The sequence below is a fragment of the Myotis myotis genome, unplaced genomic scaffold (assembly GCF_014108235.1).
Source record: "Myotis myotis isolate mMyoMyo1 unplaced genomic scaffold, mMyoMyo1.p scaffold_m19_p_1, whole genome shotgun sequence".
NCBI classification, from domain to species: Eukaryota; Metazoa; Chordata; class Mammalia; order Chiroptera; family Vespertilionidae; genus Myotis; species Myotis myotis.
Genome location: NW_023416313.1, coordinates 209,036,901 through 209,051,898, shown reverse-complemented (window position 1 = coordinate 209,051,898; position 14,998 = coordinate 209,036,901). Strand labels below are relative to the sequence as shown.

Below are 14,998 nucleotides of genomic sequence, written 5' to 3'. Positions count from 1 at the left end.
TTATTATTAAATTATTTGCTGCAAAAAGCCTTATTGTTTCCATTTGGCCCAATACAAGGGAGAAGGCTCCAGGGTGGTTAAAAGAATGACTAGTGATTTCAGGGAGAGGCTCAGGCAAAAACTAGACACCAGAGAGATGCAGAGGGACCCCTCAAAGGCTCTGGGCTCTAAAGGCTCCTAGTTGTGCTTGAGGGTGAGCCTTTGAAGAGACATTTACCCAGCCCAGCCTGTGGAGGTGAGTCAGGTGTCACTCATCTTCTTGATGAGTTTCACCTGCTCATCCAGGAAGTGTTTCTCCAGGAAGCTGCTGAGATGGGCGTCTGCGTGGGCAGAACACAGGGCATGCAGACCCACAGGGGCCTAGTTCAGGTTCTTCTCCATGACTATGGAGCTTCCATGGTGTCCTGAGTTTTACCCTACTCATCCTGGGAAGGCTTGGAAGAGAATGCGGCCACCGAGCTGGTTTTGCGTCTTTAAGAGAAGCTGGGCTCCTCGTGCTTCTGCTCCACCAACTTGTGGAAGATGCGGCCCAGGCCCTCCAGAGCAGCATCGTCATGGTGGAAATGGAAGCCCAGGGAGAGGTAGGTGTGGGAGGCCCGCAGATGCTGGGTGACCAGGCTGTTGACGGCAGCCTCCACCTTGGGAAATGATTCTGACGAATTTGGGAGCTCATGGTTGTTCAGCAATAAGGAGTTAAAGTAGAAAAAAACAAAACAAAACGGTGTTGCCTGGTCTCAGAGGCTGAGGATGGCTGAGGTGGTTCCCAAGGGTGGTCGAAGGCTGGGTTGGCGTCCCTCAGTCTGTTCCATTCAAATACTGTTGAAGAGGCAGAGCTGCCTCAAACAGATTGTCAAACTGCAGCGGGAAGGCCGGGGAGGGTTGGGGGACAGGAGGGATGGGGGTAAGAGATCAACCGAAGGACTTGTAAGCATGCATATAAGCATAACCAATGGACATAAGACACTGGAGGGTAGGGGCAGCCAGGGGATTGTTAAGGGCGGGGGGAAAAAAGGACACATATGTAATACCCTTTGTAATACTTTTAGCAATAAAAATAAAATAAAATAAAATAAAAAAAAATACTGTTGAAGCAAGAGTCAGAGCTGAGGGACCACCAAGGGCACTCTGGAATAGACATATTTTTATGCATTTGGGTAAGATTTCCCAATTGAAAAACAGACCTGAAGAACGAGTCAAAATACAAAATTTTGGTAACAAGAAAACTACCTAAAACAAAATTCCACCAGATGATTAAAAGTAAAATGAAGGTAAAAGCTACCTCAGAAAATGTGAACAGAAAGAAAGCAGGGGTTAGGTTTTACTATCCTACAAAAAAAATAAAATAAAAATTCAGGCTTAAAGTACTCAGGATAAGGATCACTGTGTGAATGTCGTTGCTTCAAATGCATCACCACAAACTTGTTTCTTACTCTTATTTCTTCCCTAAGCCTTTCCAATTCATTGACTCCTCTTAGCATTTCTTCAGAGTTCAGATGCCTAACGGGAGTGTCCTCTTCAAATCCCCAGACAGGCTGAGGCAGCCAATCTATGGTTTCCTTCTGCTTCTGGCTGACCCCTTCTTCAGAAGGTTGAGGATTTCCTTCTGCCTCCTGTGGCACCTCTTCTGAAGGGCGGTCATTGGTATGTTCTGTGCTTTTCCTTCATTTTCTTCACAAGACTTTTGCATGTTGAGTATTTTCCTATTATTTCCTTTTTGAACAAATTAATCCTGAAAGGATCCAGGGAAGTTTTCTCCTTTTCCAGCAATAGGGAACTGTTTCAGGAAACAGGCCCTGGACTATATGTCATCACCTTCAACTTCTAATTACTTCATTTAACACATAAGACTGCAGATCTTAGAACAAATACTGGCTGAGAACTGAGCCACTCTACACAGTCTGCCAACTCTGGCATTGATGGAGGAAGGGCCTCAGCTGTAGAAATCCTAAAATTCAACAGGGCAGGATCATTTTAAGTTATCTGAAGCTGTATTTTTTCTCACTCATCTAAATTTTTGGACCACTTTGAATCCAGAATTTCTTATTAGTGTACCTTCTTTTATAAAATAATATCTTCAGAATAAAACAAAAGAGAGTAGCTATCAGCAGTTAAGGGATTTTGAATTTGTGAATGTAGCCATGTGGATGGAAACCTACAAGCTGGAGGGCCTCCCTCTCTCTATTGACTCTGGCACTTTGCACAGAGTTCATTACGTGATGGGCACTAAGCTTCATGAGAATCTGTCTCTAGCAAGTATTTACTCACAGAACAGCATGCAGTGGAGCCTAGCCTGGCAGACACTTTGAAGTCTAATTGTCTAGGTCATGGGAACCATCTCAAGTTAAGTGTCCGATGAAACTAACAGGACCTGAATTTAGAGAGAGGGAGTCCTATAGGGATACATACAAGGCAAGAAGGTCACCCAATTTTATGATGCTAGAAAATAAGAGTCAACTGATATTTGATGTCACAGGAGGAACAAATTGCTCCTCAGAAGCAATTATGTACAGTAGCATTTCCAAACATTAGAACAATTTCAATTTATTCCATTTTTTTGTCCTTATTATTTAACATTAACCTTTGATGAGTTTAATTGCAAATGAAATAAGCACCAGCTGGCTTACCAGTGTTTCAGCAGCAAAGTAAGCGTCTGTTATGCTTGCTTGTAATGAATGTGGGTTTTCTAAAGGTCACTGTGAAGAAGCTGATCATTATAAACGTGTGGCCACATCTGTAAATTGGTAGATGAAATGCAACTACTAGTAAGAGCAGGAAGAAGATTACGGCTTAAAAGGCAGTTTAACAAATGATTAATACTAAATTAAAAATTGGACTCTCATAGCCAGTTAGCCTGGAGGTCAAATCACCCCTGGTACTGCCGACAATCAAGGCTTAACTACAACAAGACTGCGCACAAAGACCACTAGGGGGTGCACCAAGAAAAGATAAAAAAATGCAGAGACAAAGAAACAGGACGCAAATGCCAGAAATGGAAGATATAGAGCTCAAAACCACACTTTTAAGGTCTCTCAAGAACTGTCTAGAAGCTGCCGATAAACTTAGTAAGGCCCTTGAAAAGACTGGTGAGACCGCCGATAAATGTAGTGAGATCCTTAAGAAACCTAATGAGACCCTCGATGTTGTGATAAAGAACCAACTAGAAATTAAGCATACACTGACTGAAATAAAGAATATTATACAGACACCCAACAGCAGACCAGAGGAGCGCAAGAATCAAGTCAAAGATTCGAAACGCGAAGAAGCAAAAAACACCCAACTGGAAAAGCAAAATGAAAAAAGAATCCGAAAATACGAAGATAGTGTAAGGAGCCTCTGGGACAGCTTCAAACGTACCAACATCAGAATTATAGGGGTGCCAGAAGATGAGAGAGAGCAAGATATTGAAAACCTATTTGAAGAAATAATGACAGAAAACTTCCCCCACCTGGTGAAAGAAATAGACCTACAAGTCCAGGAAGCGCAGAGAACCCCAAACAAAAGGAATTCAAAGAGGACCACACCAAGACACATCATCATTAAAATGCCAAGAGCAAAAGACAAAGAGAGAATCCTAAAAGCAGCAAGAGAAAGAAACTCGGTTACCTACAAGGGAATACCCATACGACTGTCAGCTGATTTCTCAACAGAAACTTTGCAGGCCAGGAGGGAGTGGCAAGAAATATTCAAAGTGATGAATACCAAGAACCTACAACCAAGATTACTTTATCCAGCAAAGCTATCATTCAGAACTGAAGGTCAGATAAAGAGCTTCACAGATAAGGAAAAGCTAAAGGAGTTCATCACCACCAAACCAGTATTATATGAAATGCTGAAAGGTATCCTTTAAGAAGGGGAAGAAGAAGAAAAAGGTAAAGATACAAATTATGAACAACAAACATGCATCTATCAACAAGTGAATCTAAGAATCAAGTGAATAAATAATCTGGTGATCATAATAGAATCAGGGACATAGAAAGGGAATGGACTGACTATTCTTGGGGGGGAGAGGGGTGTGGGAGATGCGGGAAGAGACTGGACAAAAATCGTGCACCTATGGATGAGGACAGTGGGTGGGGAGTGAGGGTGGAGAGTGGGGCGGGAACTGGGAGGAGGGGAGTTATGGGGGGAAAAAAGAGGAACAAATGTAATAATCTGAACAATAAAGATTTAATTAAAAAAAATAAAATAAAATATTCCTCTCCAATTGAAAAAAAAAAAAAAAATAAGGGTGTAAGACCTGGAAGTTCAAGGCAGTGAGCTTATCTAATTATTTGTTTAAAAGAATTTAAAAACACAATATGCATTCATTCAATAGAGATGCATTGCTTTCTATGTCTTGGTTGCAATTCTAGATTCTTGGGCTATAGCAGTAAACTAAAATGCAGATATTCCTGTTCTCATGCTTACATACTATAGAGCAGAGAGAGAATTAAAAAAAAGTAAAAACTTGCAGAATGTTAGCTGATAACTGTTAGTATCATGTGGAAAAGAATTATAGAGAAGAAGGAAGGAAGAGGCCAGAAATGTGGTCATAATTAGAGATGATGGAGGCTGTCAAGGAAGGCCTCATTGAAGAGATAGTTAAGCAAAGGTCTGAAGGAGGTGAGCAAGAGAGCCATGCTGATATATGGGAAAGAGCATTGCAAGCAGAGACACCAGCCAGTGCAAAGGCCCTGAGGTGAGAGTGCACCTTGGTGTGTTTGAGCATGCAAGGAGGCCAGGGTGTCTGGAGCTGAGACAGTGGTAGTGGGGGAGGGGATTTGAGGAGTTTAGGAAATGTGTGAGAAGAAGTCAGATAATGGGGGGCCATATCATGTGTGTCTTGTGGGTCATCAAAAGTACTTTGTCCTTTCATCAGAGTGAGATCATAAGCCTTCAAAGGAATGGCATAAACTAATTTTAAAAGGATCTATCTGGCTATTGCTTTGAAAGTAAACCAAAGAGGAGAAAGAGTGGAAACAAGGATACCAACAATAGAGAGGATGATGCCTTGGACAAGAGTGATAGCAGGGGAGATGCTGAAAATGATTGGAGTTTGTATAACTTTAAAAGATAGAGCTAATGGGATTTTCTTATGGCTTAGATATAGGGTATGAGAGAAAGAGAGAAGTTAAGAATGACTCCAGGATTTCAGGTCTGCAACTAAAAGAGTGGAGTTGTCATTTCCTGAGATGGGGAAGGCCGCAGGCAAGGCGGGTTTGGAAGGAATGATCAGGGATTCAGTTTCAGACAGATCAAATTTGAGATGCCTACTAGACATCCAAATGGCATTGTCAAGTAGGCAGTGTATCATAAAGACTGGTATTTGGGAGAGTTGTCTGAATTGGAGATTTCTATTTGGATAGCATAGGCATTATGCAGTCAAAGGGATGAGATCACCAAGTAAGTGAATGGAGATAGAGATAAAAAGAAGGCCAGTGCTCTGCAGAACTTCTATTTTTGAAAATAGAAAATTTTTGAGGATGATACTAGTTGTACTTTTAGTCAATGAAGAATTGCAAAGGTTTGTATGACTTTGAGGATCTTTGCAATGGCTCCATTATCTCTCCCACCAAGAGCCAGCCCCCTCGTTGGGAAATGCTATGCAAATTTCTCAGTAGTTATAAAAAACAACCTTACTGTTTTTCTCATATTGGTGGCTATGGAAGTAAAAGATGTTAACAATCAATTAACTTGAGTTGTCGACCCAACTTCTCTGCTCTGAAGATTCCTAGGACTAGACTGACCATCTTCTGGCTCCCAGCAAGAAGCCAGCATGCAGACAATTCTGGAAAGGTAATTGTCTGTTCTTTCTCTTCAAATTCTTCTGTGACCTCCCTCAACGCTCTCGTAGACTCCACAAAATGGTCTCAGGCCCTCTCCTTTGCTGGGTCTCTGAAGACGTGTGACTGAGGAAGGGCAACCTGCTTCGGTTGCCTCCTCGGCAACTCAGCCCCTTGGCATGAGTCTGGCTGGTTCCCAAAGGGGCACTGCCAAAGTCTGTTTATCTTTGTACTTCATTTCACAGTCTATGAGCAGAGCAGTCTTGCAGACAAACCTCCTCTGGTTTCCACCCCTCGGAGGTTCCCTTCCCTCCAAGAGAGCTGCTCTGAAGGCTCCGCTCAGCAAACACAGAAAGGAAGACAGGGAACTCCAGGTATTAGATCTTCCGGCTCAATTTCGATTTCCCGTCCCCTGAGGGAGGTCCAGTGCCTGCTAAATAGCCGGGAGGCCCAGAGCAGTCCTGAGACAGTGGCTGGGACAGAGGTATCCAGGACTAATAGAGTCAGGGCTGAGGGAGGGCAGAGGCGAAGGAAAGAAGGCATGGGGGTGAGTTGAAGAGAGCCACACACTGTCACATGTTATGCAACCGTAACTAATATTTCCATGGTAACCCTTCAGCGGGTCAGTCCACCTGCTGAGCCAGGTCATATTCCTCACAATATGATTTCAGCACAACATACTTTTAGACACTATTCTTCAGCCCAAATTATGTTCTCCTTTTCTTTTTTCTCAATTACAGCTTATATTATATTCATTTCAGGTGCACAGCCTAGTGGTTAGATATTAATATAACTTATGAAGTGATTCTCCCAATATGTCTAATACCCACCTGACATCATACGTAGTTATTACAATATTATTGACTATATTCCCAATGCTGTACAGCCCTGTGACTATTTTGGAACTGCCAGTTTTTCTTTTGTAGTCTCTCTTTTTTGTTTTTTGTTTTTTTGAACACATCCTATGTTTTCCTTAGACTTATCTTTTGTTCTTTCTCTTATAATTCTATCTGTTGTCACTCTACCCCTCATCTGAAGACCATCTTAAATGTCACTTCACTAAATGAGGCCTTTGTTGGTTATCCTAACCAGAAATAATAATCTTGATTCTCTAATATCTCTTATGGCTCTTTTTACATTAAATTCACAGCACAGTTACTTATTCCCTTTTCTCCTGAATTTGATTGTAACCTCTTTAAAAGCAGAGGTTGTGTCTTACCTTTCTAACTTTCCTGGCATTCAGTAGGTGCTCAGTAAAATGCCTGTAGAATAAGTGAGTAAATGCACATCTTGCACAGGTTTTTTTCAGATTAGTCATTTCTTCTTAGAAAGGGAAGAGAAAAGGGAGAGAGGATGGGGGAGAGCTAGTAGTTACGCCAAAAACTGATTTTATTTAGGCCAAAAATTTTACCCAGGATCACAATAATAAAAAGACAACACAATTTTAAAAATGGTTAAAATATTTGACAGACATTTCACAAAAGAAAATATACTAATGGCTAATAATACAGGAAATGCTCAACATCATTAATAATCAGGGAAACACAAAGTACAACCACAACGAGATACCACTTTATACCCATTAAATGGCTAGAATAAAAAAGATTGATAATGCAATGGGTTTGCCAACCTGCAACTCTCAGACCTCACTGGTGAGCACGGAAAATGGGACAACCATTCTGGGCAAGTTTTGCAGTATTTACTTATTTCCTATAAAGTTAAATATACATTTATCCTGTGACTTAACAATTTTACTCTTAGATTTTTACACTAGAAAAATAATAAGCTGTGTAGGGAGGTGTCTATGGGATGGTGGGGCATGAGGGAACTTTCTGGGTGAAGAAAATATTTTAAGCCTTGACTGGGATAGAGTGGCATAGTTTTGCTAAAACTCATCAAATTTCACATTTGAGAAATGTGCATGTTATTGTATATAAGTTGTACCTCAATAAAAAATGAGCAACCTAGAAAGTCATGTACTCAACACTCCTGTGCACTTTAGGAATGCCCAAAAGAACCCTGCCACACTTCTTCAGCCATCTAACAGTATGATCTTGTGACGATCATTGAGTCAGAAAGAAAAACATAAAAAAGCTTATTTTTTCTGTACACCAAGGTGGCAGAGCCATGACCCTTAGATTTTCAAATGATTAGTTTGACCAGCGCAAAGAACAATGGTTAATTTTGAAGTTTATTTTTTATTGATACATGTAATGCAAACTCAAGGATATTATAAGGGATTTCCCCCTCTTAGGAGATACTTAAAATAGTAAGGGGGACCGTAATAGTATAGTCATTTTTAACAGTAAGTTAATCTTATTAGTGTGGGTTATATAATTTAGACCTTAGAGAACCCTGGTTATTATAGAAGGCATTGCATTTCAGGGTGTTCTTTCCTTTGGGATTATAAACACCAAGAACGCTTTCAAAATAAGATTAAAAGAAAAGAAGATAGTAAAAAATAGAAAGTATAAAAATAGAAAATGAGATTGCATATCTTGATTAAAAATCAATAAGTGAGAATGTTATTAAATAAAATTAAGAAGGCTTTTTTTTAAAAAAAATAGCAAAGGTTGGAGAATAGATCTTACTTTAGCTGTGGCATCTATTTAAAATTAGATTCTTTTCTGAGAAATAACTTTGGCAAAAGGTGGTAAACTAAGCGGGCAATTTTGTTTTTGCCAACTTTAGAGATGACTGTATTCGGTCATAATTACCTTTAGGAGGCAGACATACCTATGCCATTCAGTCCTCTTTCTAGATGAAGCTTAAGCTTTTCCAAGTTTGGCTTTTACATCAAATCCCAACTTAGTCATGGCTATTTGATTTTCAGTTACAATTTATCAAATATTTATTGAGTACTTCCTTTCTTCTCTTTTGAAGCAGGGGGATTACAAAAAGTATATAAGAGTCCATTTCCTCTAGGATCTTAAAGTCTAGTCTTGAGGAGGAAGTATGCGGAAAATAAAGTAATGAAGATTTTGACAAAAGTTCAACACAAGAATTAAAGTGATGTTACTTTAGTGCATACTTAGTTAAATGAATTTTAAGAAAACTGTGCTTGGAATTTGAAGAATGAGACTGGGCTCATCTTTGTTCTTTTCTACTTTTCCTTCTACTGGCCTCTCAGATGCTGCCACCCCCATTGTCCCTGTCTTCCTATACTGGTGGCTTTTTTTTTCTTAATTTAATTTTTATTAAAATTATGCATGGGCCCACTTCTTATTTTTATCCTCACCTGAAGATATGTTTATTGATCTGTAGGGAGAGAGGAAGGGAGAGATAGATAGATAGGTAGGTAGATAGGTAGATAGATAAACATCAATTGGTTGTCTCCCATATGTACTAGGATCAAACCCGCAACCTACGTATTGCCCTGATTGGGAATCGAACCTTCAACCTTTTGGTGTCCAGGGTGATGCTCAAAAAACTGAGCCAACTGGCCAGGACTAGACCTATTTTTTAAAGAAGCAAATTACACTGGAAACTTTATAACCCCCACAGCAAGCCCCTGTGCTGCCCCTCCCTGCATTCTAATTTTTTTTTTAAAATATATTTTATTGATTTTTTACAGAGAGGAAGGGAGAAGAATAGAGAGTTAGAAACATTGATGAGACAGCGATCAGCTGCCTCCTGCACACCTCCTACTGGGGATGTGCCCACAACCAAGGTACATGCCCTTGACCGGAATCAAACCTGGGACCCTTCAGTCCGCAGGCCGATGCTCTATCCACTGAGCCAAACCGGTTAGGGCCCTGCATTCTGCTTTTTGAAGAAGCAACCACTCTTAACTTATGATATTTCTTCCATAATTGGAAATATTTCTCCATGTATTGGCTTTTGATTCACCCACTGACTCTCTACCATGAAGATGAGGGTTTTGCTCTCTTCACCCTACACATACACCTACCTGACATCCCCTCTACTCCCCTGAAATAGACTGAGGACATATTTGGATAAACCCATATTCAGTATTTTAGTTATTACAACTGCATATTGTAATTTAATTTCCTTTTTATGTAACTTTTTTGTTTCTTCATGAGATGTCTGCCTCTCTTTTTTTATTAACGTATCTTGCTTTGAGTGGACCTCTTGCTTAGTCTTGCCACGTGCTCTAAAGTTGTGTAAAACACCTCTCAAACCAGGTTTTCATACAGTCAGTCTTGTCAGATAATCTACCAATCCCCTTTTATTTCTAGAACATTCTTTTGGCGTCCTCCATTCTCCAGCTCTGATATGGACGCCTGAGTCTCAAGATTCCCAGGCCCTGTCTTTTTGGTCATCCTAGGAATTACAGTTGTTTCTCTCTTGTGTTGATCACTGCTTCTGAATTCCTCCCTTTTCCCCTTCTTGGTGGAACCAAGAGGGAAGGGTAGGGGATATTTGGAGGCTCTTGTCAGCTAGACCAGCACTGCTGAAGGTGTGGTGCCCTTTGGAGTCTTTGATAAGGTCAGAAGCTTGTACTGGAATGTAAGTCAACTACTTCACTGTCCAGTTTGAACAACTTTGTTTTCATGGGAAGGTTTAAATGCAGGTTAAACTTCAATGTCTGATTTTAACAAAACAGAGTTTTTATAAGTGACATTCATCATTTTCACCAGGAAAATCACATAATGTGGAAATGTTTTCAAACACCTATTCTACAGGCTCTTTCCAAATCACAAATTTCTTTAGAAAAGCAGCGACCTTTCTCATTCATTGGTGAAATACCACCTTTATCTTGAAGGAGTGGTTAAAGATATCTTTCAAAAATACCTTTTAGGCTCTGGCCGGGTAGCTCAGTTGGTTGGAGTGTCATCCTGTACACCAAAAGAGTCTGCAGGTTAGATTCCTGGTCAGGGCATATACGTAGGTTGTGGGTTTTAGTCACTTTCTCTCTCTCCCGCTCTCTCTAAAAATCAATAAAAACATATTCTCTGGTGAAGATTAAAAAATATGTAACTCTCAGGTTAAAAAAAAATCACAGAAAAGGTCAACACATTTTTTCACTTGTCTTTTTATAAAAAGAAGAATGCATAAAACTTTTTAAAGTATTTGCCATGAATTTACAATGAATATCCACATAATGCAGATTTTCAGGGTCACTCTGCCCTCTTTCATGGAACCTATGCATTAAGAGAATAAGGCCATAAATCCAAGGAAGTGGGTGCATTTAATCTAAAAGCGAAGTAGAATTGTTAAAAGTGAGAGTGAGGATAAGTCTTTGACACTGTGGATCACTCACTGTTTTCTTGGATGCATCCATTCCCTACCTGACACTTGAGGGATAGTGGTCATCCTATATAATAAAACCCTAATATGCAAATCAACCGAACAGCGGAACAACCAGTGGAATGATCGGTTGCTATGACACACACTGCCCCCCGAGAGGGAGGTAACTGGCGGCAGGGGTGGGGGTGGGGTGGGGAGGGTGGGGCCAGCCAGCAGGCGGCGCCAGGCTGCCAGCCAAGGCTGTGCCAGTGGGGGCCCCCCCAATTGCCCCTCCTGCTGGTTGTCCAACAGATGGTCCTGATCACCAGCCAGGCCTAGGGACCCTACCCTATATATTGGGAACAGTTAGATTTAAAAATTAAAACCTGGCAAGGCTACTCTAACACTGAAAAAACAGGATGATGCAGTGATGACATGCATGGACTCTGGCTTGCACATTTTGTGGTCATCTCTGATTCTGACACTTATACCTGTGTGACAAAGCCAATTACCTTTTTCTCTGCTTCAATTTTTCCACCCATAAGATGGGGAAAATGGTACTACTGCCTCAGAAAGTTCATGTTATATACTACTTTTTATAATTAGGGCAAAAAAAAGTAGATGCCCATACAACAGCAAGATGCCTTTCACCTGTATGAAAAGTATGGTAACTGGTGCATGCAGCATCCTGGATTGCGAGAGGGATTTCTGACTGCTGGTGTAGGCCCGACATCCCCTGAGGGGTCCTGGATTGTGAGAGGGCGCAGGCCAGGCTGAGGGCCCCCCCGCCCTTATGCATGAATTTTGTGCACTGGGCCGCTAGTCTGTATATAAAATATTAGTAACAATTTGTTCTTATTTTTAAAAGCATAAATATACATAGAGCCTCTACTATTTCCTTTTATCTCTACTGGATTGACTGGTGCTTCCCCTGAGGTGCTGTGCTCCATTGGCAAGTACTTGACTAGATGCTCAATGAGTTTCTAAAGTAAGGCCAAACCAAGGAGGTGAAAAGACGGCACTGATGGATAGGCCGCAGGGAGATGGAATTGACAGAGCTTGATCAATGTTGGACATGGAGGTGTACATCAGAGGAAATGCACAAATAGGTACTTTTTCCATGATGTTTCTCCATGACGTTCACATCCCATCTCCCCCAATAATAAGTTCTTCCAGATATGAATACAACTATCACCTATATCAGTGATGGCAAACCTTTTGAGCTTGGCGTGTCAGCATTTTGAAAAACCCTAACTTAACTCTGGTGCCGTGTCACATATAGAAATTTTTTGATATTTGCAACCATTGTAAAACAAAGACTTATATTTTTGATATTTATTTTATATATTTGAATGCCATTTAACAAAGAAAAGTCAACCAAAAAAATGAGTTCGCGTGTCACCTCTGACACGTGTGTCATAGGTTCGCTATCACTGACCTATACTCTTCCATCTTTGTGCCAGGCATTGTGCACCTAAGATTTTGTGCAAACTAGAGTGCTTTCCACCTATTTGCAGACACATGTCTCAGAATTTTGCAAACAGCAGCTGTTCAAAATGTTTGTTTTTCCCCTATGAGAGGGCCTCCAGGCATGTCCACACCAAAGTGGCTGCCTGATCAGGCATCAGGACGGCATGGTGGAGTGTGGGGCCTTTGAGTCTCAAAGAACAAGGGCTTTCTTCCCAACAATAGCCTATATAGCTGGGCAGAAAAGTACTAGCAGAAGTCTTTGTCCAAGCCAACAACATTCCCTACCCACAAACAGCTGCTCCTCCTAATGCCTACCTCTTGTCCAGAAAAAGAAAAGAAAAAATAGACTGATATATTCTTTTGTTCATCTTACTCACAGCAGGGTTGGTCCACTGTATGCTCCTCCAAATGCATCTTTGTCAATAACTGACAGATATTTGTTTTTGTTCAGGTAACTAGAGGGAGAGAGAGAAAATAGATTAGGTGAGATTAAGCGAGTTAATTGAAATATCAAAATAAAATGTGAACATAGTCCCCGTAGCTATTAAGAACTTGGAAATTGCCCTAGCTGGTTTGGCTCAGTGGATAAAGCGTCAGCCTGCAGACTGAAGGGTTCTGGGTTTGATTCTGGCCAAGGGCACATACCCGGGTTGCGGGCTCCATCCCCAGTGGGGGGCGTGCAGGAGGCAGCCGATCAGATCAGTGATTCTCTCTCATTATTGATCTATCTCTCTCTCCCTCTCCCTTCCTCTCTGATATCAATAAAAGTATATTTAGAAAAAAAGAAGAACTTGGAAATTTAAGAATTACCTTCTATGGCGTAAGCAGTCCAAAAAAAAATTATAGGTTTCAATTGTGCAAGGTTTATACACATTAATTATGGCACAAGTCTTTGAAAGTGAGCATGTTTATTGTTTAGTATGCACATGTAGATTTTACACAAGTTGCCTAATTCTCTGTTTTCCCAGCCAGTGGCAAATGTATTTTTCCATCCTCTTCAATACTAAGTGATTTACAATTTTTTCCTCAATATTTATCGGTATTCCCATTTACTTAAAAATTATATTTTTATTGATTTTAGAGAGGAAGGGAGAGATAGAAACATCAATGATGAGAGGCAACCATTGATTGGCTGCCTCTTGCATGTCCCCTACTGGGGGCCGCAACCCAGGCATGTGCCCTGATCAGGAATTGAACCATGACTTCCAGGTTCATAGGTTGACACTCAACCACTGAACCACACGACCTGGCTTCCCATTTACTGTTGAAGACTGGGCTTCAATCAGGAATGGAATGAAGGTGGTGAATGTGGTGAGTGATGAAGGGGACTGTGAGGGATTCAGACCTTTTCTTTGGGATAGGGTTGACAGATTTAGCAAATAAAAACACAGCCCAGATAAACAATGAATACTTTTTTTGTATAAGCATCCCCCGTGCAATTTTTGAAACAGTCTTATACTAAAAGTTAAGATTTGTTGTTTAACTGAAATTCAAATTTAATTGAGTAACCTATATTTTCTTTAATAATCCTGTTTTGGGGGGTTAGCTTATGCACATAAGATTACAGAATATATCTTTTGTGGAAGGGTTTTAGGGGCACACTGAGCTTTCCAGTTTGAAACACACGGGGCATTTGAGGTTAAAATATTTTTGAAGCAACTCAAGTCACAAAGTGAGTCTGAAACATAAAGTTACTTCCAAATGGATAAAAGCTTCCAAGGTTTTTAACACTGGCTTTCCCCGCTGGCCTTTTTAGAGAACAAAATTGTCTAAAAGGAAACAAAGCAATAGACTAGTATATCCTTGTTATGAAGTGACCTAACTTTGTGCCTGTTTAGAATAACTCACCCCATAGCATAATCAATTGGAAAGTTAGTGAGTGAGCCCCTTAGGAGGTATGCTTAGATACAGATAATGCTTCTTTCATTCTGTTTATGGTGTTTGCTCTTCATGATGGAAAATTCTCAAGGATGATGGCTAATAATAGTAGTGTGATATGAGGACTCATGGTCAGAAGAATTCCTTTTTCAGAGCCCTCACAGAGAAACTTCTTGGTTAATTGGCTGTTTCTCTCTTTCTCTGAAATCAGTTGAGAAGAAGGAGGGCGGCTGCATTGGTGGCTGACTTGAGGGGAGGCAGCCTTGATTGCTGTTCAGAAGGCAAAGGCAGAAGCAGTGTGTCTATGGGGTTCCTGCCCTCAGCCTCTCCTGGTCCAGCAACTCCAGGCTTCTGTCGGGGATAGAACTTATTTTGAATGAGAGATGGCAGCCAGAGATGGGTCCCAACTAGAGTCGTGGGAGGAAGGAGAGTTTTACCAACCCCAACGAAGTCTCCCTCTCTTGGGCAGGATGAGGGATTAACCCAATAACCACGAGGTCTCAAACTGACGTCGTAAACTTTCTAAAGTCGCTGCTAGCAGGTTATCTTACCACACTCTCTCTCTCTTTTTTTTTTAACTCTCAAAAATCAGTGTTTATTTTGCAAGTAAAATGCTCAAGAAACTTTAAAAGGTCCAAAGGTCTAGAGATATCCAGGTTTCAGTTAAGATTATAGGCAGGTGCTGACTGTTGGTTTCT

At 40.7% G+C, this 14,998-nt stretch overlaps 1 protein-coding gene and 1 pseudogene across 2 annotated transcripts in view; both read right to left on the bottom strand.

The window, feature by feature from the left end:
- The window catches only part of TSHR (thyroid stimulating hormone receptor), a 108,146-nt gene that overhangs the window by 8,550 nt on the left and 84,598 nt on the right, over positions 1 to 14,998 (bottom strand). The window contains exons 8-9 of one of the 2 annotated variants that reach the window (XM_036325471.1): positions 12,800 to 12,877; positions 12,669 to 12,717 (exon numbers count right to left, since the gene is read on the bottom strand). In XM_036325471.1, coding sequence (XP_036181364.1) covers positions 12,669 to 12,717; positions 12,800 to 12,877 — 127 coding nt within the window. Of the gene's footprint in view, positions 1 to 12,668; positions 12,718 to 12,799; positions 12,878 to 14,998 lie in introns of those variants that run through there. The other variant, XM_036325462.1, reaches the window with a different exon arrangement.
- On the bottom strand, positions 474 to 1,687 carry LOC118678571 (annotated as a pseudogene).